Below are 8,070 nucleotides of genomic sequence, written 5' to 3'. Positions count from 1 at the left end.
ATGACCCCACCACCTCCTCCGCCGCCTCCACCTCCACAGGAGCGGCGAGTGGAAGAACTCTTCCTAAGACAGAACCCTCCGGTTTTCAATGGTTTAGGGGACCCAGTTGTGGCTGAAAACTGGATACGCTCCATGGAACGTATCTTCAACTTCCTCCACTGCAACGATCAGGAACGCTTGACTTGTGTGACCTTCCAACTGACAGGATCAGCTGATTTCTGGTGGGAGGCACGAAAGAAAATTTTGACCCCGGAACAACTGGCTCAGATGACTTGGGATGAGTTCAAAACTGGAATGTATGACAAGTACATCCCGAAGAGTTACCGTAAGGCTAAGAAAGTGGAATTCTACAATCTGAAACAAGGGCGGATGTCCGTTACTGAGTATGACAGAATGTTCTGTGACATGTCTCGCTATGCGCCTGGCCAAGTCGATACTGATGAGAGGATGGCTGAGAAGTTTTGTGCCGGTCTGAGGCACGAAATAAGAATGGCCTTGGCAAGCCTTGGAGGGTTGTCGTACCCCGAATCACTGAGTCGAGCCTTGGACATCGAGGCAGCCATGCCCAAAGAGAAGTCAACTGTACTTGTTGCCACAGCACCACCTCAACAACAGCAAAACTTCCGAGAGAAAAGGAGGTGGGATGGAGATCGTGCTCCAAATGAAATTAAGAGACCGCAACTTGCTCTGAAGCCACCGCAGAATGGTGGAAGGCAAACTACTCCAAATCAGATGATGGAGTACCGACCTAGAGCCCCTCCCTGTGCTAAGTGCTCGAAGAATCATCATGGGGAGTGCAAGGCTGGGACTGATAGGTGCTTCTACTGTGGCAAGGGTGGACATTTCTCCAGAGAATGCCCGGATAGGAACGCTGGAGTCAGAGGGAGACAGAACTATCAAGGGCAGCGTCCACAACTGCGGGCACTTCAAGCTGAGCCGAAAGGAAAAGCGGCCCTACCCCAAGCTCCACAACACCAGCAGCAGCTACGACAGAGGTTTCCCACTCAGGCCAGAGCTTTTGCACTGAGACCGAGGCAGCCTAAGACAGAGCCAGGAAACCAGGAGCAGGGCAATCTGGCAGGTATGGGAACTCTCCTCAACATACCTATTGCCATTTTGTTTGATAATGGTGCATCACACTCGTTCATATCAGCACCTTGTGTGGATACCTTAGAACTGCCTACTGATGGAGTAAAACATAAGATGAGGGTGTCCTCACCCGTAGGAGGCCTTATAGACATCACACGAACTTGCTCAAACGTAGAATTCACTATGGGAAACCTTAAGTTAGTGGCTCACAATTTGCATGTGATGTTAATGTGGAGCGTCGACATCATTTTGGGAATGGATTGGCTATCTGCAAACTACGCTACCATTCTCTGTAAGGAAAGGCAGATCTCCCTGCAATACCCAGGGAAGGAACCCACAATTTTCCACGGAATCTCCATGAAGCGACGAAAGTCCATAATTTCTCCACTACAAGCAACCACTATGATAAGGAAAGGATACCCTGCATACCTCGTTTACCTGAATGGAGAAGAGAAAGAGGACCGTAAGATTGAAGATGTAGCAGTGGTACGAGAATTCCCAGATGTCTTCCCAGACGCACTACCTGGATTGCCGCCAGACAGGCAATTAGAATTCACAATTGATCTCGAACCAGGATCGGCCCCAGTATCGAAGGCACCATACAGAATGGCGCCTAAAGAGTTAGAAGAACTCAAAATACAGCTACAGGAATTATTAGACCTTGGTTTCATCCGACCCAGTGTGTCACCATGGGGCGCACCAGTGCTCTTCGTAAAGAAGAAGGACGGAACACTGAGAATGTGTATCGACTACCGAGAGTTGAACAAGCTGACGCTCAAGAACAAGTATCCTCTACCGAGGATTGATGACCTTTTTGACCAACTTCGAGGGGCCGGTGTATTCTCAAAAATGGACTTGAGATCAGGCTATCACCAACTGAAGGTCCGACATGACGATGTACCCAAGACGGCGTTCCGCACCAGATATGGCCATTACGAATTCACTATAATGCCTTTTGGGCTCACAAATGCCCCGGCAGTGTTCATGGACTTAATGAACCGCGTGTTCCACCCATACTTGGACAAGTTCGTCCTAGTCTTTATAGATGATGTACTCATCTACTCGAAGAACGAGAAGGAACACGAGGAACATCTGAGAACCACCTTAGAGACGTTGAGAGCCGAGAAACTCTATGCTAAGTTTAGCAAGTGTGAGTTCTGGCTCAACGAGGTGAATTTCCTTGGACATATAGTAACGGCAGAAGGGATCCGAGTGGACCCTACAAAGGTGGAAGCAGTACAACGTTGGCAGTCACCGACAACACCTAGTGAAATTCGAAGTTTCTTAGGTTTGGCTGGATATTATCGGAGGTTCATTGAAGGATTTTCTAAAATAGCCAGACCATTGACTCAGCAGCTCAAGAAAGGAGCTAAGGTCAATTGGACGCCGGAGTGCGAAGCGAGCTTCCAACTATTAAAAGAAAAGTTGACCACCGCACCAGTCCTAGCCGTGCCAGCACCAGAAGCAGGCTATGTAGTGTACACCGATGCTTCAAAAGTCGGACTTGGATGCGTATTGATGCAGAATGGCAAGGTGATCGCATACGCGTCACGCCAACTCAGGCCACACGAGCTAAATTACCCCACTCATGATCTGGAACTAGCAGCAGTAGTACATGCCCTGAAGATTTGGAGACATCACCTCTACGGAGTTCGATGTGAGATCTTCACGGACCACAAGAGCCTTAAGTACTTTTTCGAGCAGAAGGATTTAAATATGCGACAACGTAGATGGCTCGAATTAGTCAAGGATTATGACTGTGGTATAAATTACCACCCAGGCAAGGCGAATATAGTGGCAGATGCCTTGAGCAGGAAAACTACACCCCAAGTGGCCACCTTCCTTACACAACGTGAGGAACTCGTACGGGAATTCGCTAAAATGCGATTGGAGGTAGTGAGAGCACCAGAGACGGTGGAAAGTAGGATCGCCACTCTAGTGATTGAACCAGACTTAAGGGCCAGAATTGTTGAAGCTCAAAGGAGTGATGAAGCATTAGAGAAAATTCGACTTAAGGTGAGGACGGGAAAAGAGGTGAGTTACCGCGAAGAAGCGGATAACGCCCTCACTTTTGAAGGGAGATTATGCGTGCCCAATGATGAGGCTCTCAGAGATGAGATCATGAGCGAAGCGCATGAGACACCCTACACCGCCCACCCAGGAGGTACGAAAATGTATCAAGATATGAAGAAGCATTTGTGGTGGGATGGCATGAAGAGGAGCATAGCGTCGTTTGTAGAAAGGTGCCTAGCATGTCAACAAGTGAAGGCTCTACATCAACGACCCTATGGGAAATTGCAACCCCTGGAAATTCCCGAGTGGAAATGGGAGCACATTGCAATGGATTTCGTGACAGGATTGCCAAAGTCACAACGAAGGAATACTGCTATTTGGGTGATTATAGATCGCCTCACCAAGAGCGCCCACTTTGTACCAGTTCGTATCATTTACGGATCGGACAAGTTAGCTCAGATCTATGTGCAAGAGATCATACGGTTACATGGAATACCGGTGACGATCACATCAGACCGTGACCCAAAATTTACTTCTAGGTTTTGGATAAGCCTGCAGCAAGAGCTAGGCACCAGGTTGAATTTCAGTACGGCATTCCATCCACAGACTGATGGGTAGTCTGAGAGGACAATCCAAACCTTAGAAGATATGTTGAGGGCCGTAGTGCTCGACCGCGGAGGAAAATGGGAGCCAGTATTGCCACTTATAGAGTTTGCTTACAACAACAGTTATCAGGCAACCATAAACATGGCCCCATATGAAGCACTGTATGGGAAGAAATGTAGATCACCACTTTATTGGGATGAGGTCGGTGAGAGAAAGACGCTTGGACCAGACTCTGTAGAGGAAATGATAGAGATCGTCCGCCAGATCCGGGAGAGAATCAAGGAAGCTCAAGATAGGCAAAAGTCTTACGCAGATGCTCGCCGAACCGATCTGTTCAAGGCGGGAGACAAAGTTTTTCTGAAGGTATCCCCGTCTAAAGGAATTACGAGATTTGGCGTCAAGGGCAAACTAAGACCACGTTTCATCGGACCCTACGAGATTCTAAAAGGAGTCGTTGGCGTACAGATTGGCACTCCCGTCGAGTTTCGGGAACGTGCACAATGTTTTTCACGTTTCTCAGTTGAGGAAATATGTGTTCGATCCAAAACACATAGTTCTTCAGGAGGAAATGGTTTTGGAACCAGACTTAAGCTATGAAGAGAAGCCAGAGGCAATCTTGGATAGGAAGGTCAAGGAATTGAGGAATAAATCTATTGTAACAGTGAAAGTTTTATGGAAGCATCATGGTCACGAGGAAGCTACGTGGGAATTGGAAGATCAGATGAAAGAAAAGTACCCAGAGCTCTTCGAGTAACTTAAGCGAAATTTCGGGACGAAATTTTCGTTAAGGAGGGTAGAATGTAATACCCGCATCTTTATTTTCTTTCCTTTCGTTTTGTTTTAGATCGAACTAAGGATGTGAAGTTCCCCGTTCATGAAGAATTAATGAAACTCGGGTTTTGCGGTGAAATTTAAAACTTTTTAGTTACAAGTAAAAGCTAAGTAATCAATTGAACTAAGCAATTGGAATTTACATTGTAAAATATCACGAATTTTCGAAAACAATTAACGAGCAACTAACGTTCAAATGCTTCAATACATAGAACAAAATTAACTATTGAACAACGAATATATATATATATATATATATATATATATATATATATATGTTACATGGAGCAAGTCCTCAAATAAAGGAGACAAGAAAAAGGAAAGGATAAAATGTGCATTGATCGAATAGAATCGGTCTCTCCTCCCGGGCCGATAGTCGCGGCCCGTTTTCCGGTCAGCCGTGGACCAAGGTATCAACTGTTCCAGACAGCCAGCAGCTTGGCAACCAAGCTTGTCTCGACCTGCAAGGTAGAAGTCAGTTCTTGTCTACTAAGGAACAAAAGAAAACAAAGAAAAAAAGAGGAGGGGACTCTTACCTTAGGGATGGAGACAACCTTCTTTAGTTATAGATGACCCAAAGAATCACCATAAGAGGAAAGTCAGCCCTGCAACACCCTTGGCACAACAGCCACCTGCTCACTGCACAATCAAACGATTCAAATTGCTAGCCAAGTACTAGGTGCCCATATAAAATGCCAAATTGCAGCCAAGAAGGAGGGGCAATGGGATCATTAAAGTGGGATTTTCTGCAGCATAACAACAAGTGATACAACAGCCCCATTTAATTCCCCATAGTACACCACAATTATCCTATAAATTTCCTCCACAACACATTCAACTTCCTTTCACACACACTTCAAAATCTCAGCATAAACCGAGAGTAGAGGGTGGAACAAGTGGAGAAAAGCATCAAAGACAGCCTCTCCTTCGATTTTCCAGAGGTAATACACCTCCATCTTCCTTCCCCAATAGCTTTACATATCATCATATAGAGGCACCACAACTTAGGAAGCACAATCAAAATAACACAAGCACACTCTGCCCTTGTTTAGAACATCATGCTAGCTCAAGGATGTAGAATTTGCTAGAGAAATCTCATAGCAGTAGTAGCCTTGAAGAGTTTTAACTCATAAATGGAACAAGAGCACAATAGGCTGCCCTCATGCTAAATTTCAGTAGCAAACTATAAACGTTTCAAAATCAACACTTTAGCCCAAAAATCAAGCTCATTCCAGTGAGCAAATTCTTATCTCAGAAATCACAACCTCAAATCACAACAATCAAACGTCTCCAACATAGCTACTGCCCAAATTCTTGAACAAAGTACTAATAAACAAAAGGGGTGAAAGGACTTAGCTTTTACGACTTGCACTTGGGTTGCCCGATCGGGACGGTAACGGAGGATTGCAAGGCGGCACTACTCGCTGAAACTGGAGGCGAGGGCAGCCGCGGGAACATCCACGGCGAGCCTAAGCTCCTGAGGTGAAGAGGGCAGCGGCGAATCGCCGGAGAAGACGAGGAAGGAGGCGGAGATGGGCTGAGCGGCGCCGAACAACGCGGCGGGCGGCAGCCCTGCTCGTCGGGCAGCCGAGGATGAGAGCGGCCGCGAAGCGGCGGTGACGGATGGCGGCGTTGGCGACGGGCGAGGCGGCGTTACCGCCGAGAGAGAAGAGGGAGGAGAGATTAGGGTTGGATGTGTTTTGATTTGGGGATGGTTGTTCTAAGAAGAGAGTGAGACCGAGGATGGTGAGGGAGAAGCATCAAGTCCCCGGCGGCGCAAGGGAGGCGCCGACCGGAGCAGCTAGCGGCGGAAGGCGAGGAGGCGCCGCCGAGCTCTCTCTCCGTTTAGGGTTTCGAATTAGGGAATTAGGAATGAGGGAGGGCCGATTGTTTTTGTGGAGTAATTGGGGCTTCTCCTTTGTTTTCTTTTTCCAATTGGGCCTCTCTTTACTTTTGTTTTGGGCCTCAATTTAATCAATAAGATGGGTTAGTGGTGCAAGTTTTAATTTGGGCCACTAATTAAATTAAAGAAGGAACCTAATTAAATCATGGGCTTTTCAATGTTATGGATTTAATAATTAATAGTCCGCTAATTAATCCCACGAGGATAAGTCTAATTTTTCCGGAAAGTAGCAAGAGTGCTCAAATGTTTAATTTTAAGAAATTTTGATACGCTAACGATGAATAGACCTCGAGTCTATTTTAGTACTTGAATAAAATATATAGGAGGTAACGCTCTTTCGTTAAACGAATAATTGGTAGACCTCCACACCTAACTAAATCGCAAGATTTATTTAGTGCTCAAGGACTTCTTATGAATTAGGAAAAAAAAAAAAAAGAATAAAATGATCACGCACTTAGGATGCATTCATGTCTAAGCTTAATGGATATCTCAAAATCTAATTAAGTATCTTTTTATTTCCTAAAGGGACGTCTTCGAACGTCATCTAAGACCAAGTTAAGGAAATTTCGGAAGGAGCTTTAGCTTTTGAGGTGGGCATTATTTTAAAACGTGTTTTAGTATGAAAATGTGATTCTTTGCTCAAGTATGTTGTCATGCCATGTTTTGTTTTATGATTACCTATCTGCTTGGCTATGCCAATTCAAGTTAAATCGAATTCGGGTCCCAGTAGGGCCGCAAACCCTACTCGGACTAGTGTACACATAAGGGGACCGTGAGCTAACAAAAGGGGTTGGCCGGTCCAGTGACCGTCGTGGAATGTGGCCACATTCCCGGTTCACATCAGTTTCAGATATGGTATATCTATGTTATGTGATTGCGCAATCAAATCTTTACTCAAGGAAAAGTATTTTAGTGACTCGGGTCTTTTAAGTAAAACCCCGTGATCACTCAACTGTGGCATTGACAATTAAAAGATAAAACCATTTTTGGCAATGTGCCCACTGAGTATATCAAATACTCAGCCCTGCATGTTATTTTTCAAATGTGCAGGTTGAACGTGGACGAGCAGGCGAAGGTGTTGGGACAAGCATATTAAATAAGTAGTTAGGTAGCCCAAAGTAGCATGTCTTCATACGTGCTATTTTGTCTTGGACTCTTCCGCTGCAAAACCTAGAATTATGTACTAGCAAGCTCTGAACTTAGTCTTGATACTCTGAACACGTTTTGACTATGTACCCATATGCCTTTGATACTGTTGATTTAAGTGATTTCATCCTTTCTATGTTGTCCCTTGATTATTGAGAATTGTTTAGTCGCGAAATAGCCACGCTCACTAGCACTAGGGAGTTGTGGTCGTGACAAAGTGGTATCAGAGCACCGTTCTTTCGCTCTGGACCCAAGAACCTTCTTTCAAGCCTTAGTCTAGAATGATAGCACTATGCTAGAACATGACTTAAATGGAAAGTTAAAGGACCCAACACCTCGACTCGTCACGTTCAACCACAGCAAGGCAAAGGAGGTAAATACCTATATTTCTTGAAAAAGTTTCAAAAAAAAAAAAAAGTATAGTAATGTTTTAGTCATGCAAAAGCTGTGCAATCTCTTTGAAAAAGATGTGTTTTTCATGA

At 45.2% G+C, this 8,070-nt stretch overlaps 1 protein-coding gene and 1 long non-coding RNA gene across 2 annotated transcripts; one reads left to right on the top strand and one right to left on the bottom strand.

Moving 5' to 3' along the window:
* Positions 1-1,385, top strand: LOC148934035 (uncharacterized). Its single transcript, XM_089062146.1, has 2 exons — positions 1-1,191; positions 1,326-1,385. Exons 1-2 carry the CDS (start codon positions 1-3, stop codon positions 1,383-1,385), a joined length of 1,251 nt encoding a protein of 416 aa, XP_088918272.1.
* A 3,345-nt stretch (positions 1,386-4,730) lies between these two features.
* Positions 4,731-6,394, bottom strand: LOC125185389 (uncharacterized). Its single transcript, XR_016135012.1, has 2 exons — positions 5,076-6,394; positions 4,731-5,000 (listed from the first exon to the last, which is right to left on the bottom strand). It is a non-coding gene; the product is annotated as an uncharacterized LOC125185389 (long non-coding RNA).
* Between the last annotated feature and the right edge of the window lie 1,676 nt (positions 6,395-8,070).

This window comes from Salvia hispanica, chromosome 1 (assembly GCF_029641045.1).
Source record: "Salvia hispanica isolate PSC_SH4W2 chromosome 1, Shi_PSC_v1, whole genome shotgun sequence".
NCBI classification, from domain to species: Eukaryota; Viridiplantae; Streptophyta; class Magnoliopsida; order Lamiales; family Lamiaceae; genus Salvia; species Salvia hispanica.
This window is presented reverse-complemented; position numbering and strand designations above follow the sequence as displayed.

Bases quoted from the DNA above. Each gene is read 5' to 3' on its own strand.
- LOC148934035 (XM_089062146.1), top strand. From the start codon at position 1: ATGACCCCACCACCTCCTCCGCCGCCTCCACCTCCACAGGAGCGGCGA. The intron at 1,192-1,325 runs GTAAAACATAAG...GTTAATGTGGAG, and splicing joins TAGAACTGCCTACTGATGGA to CGTCGACATCATTTTGGGAA.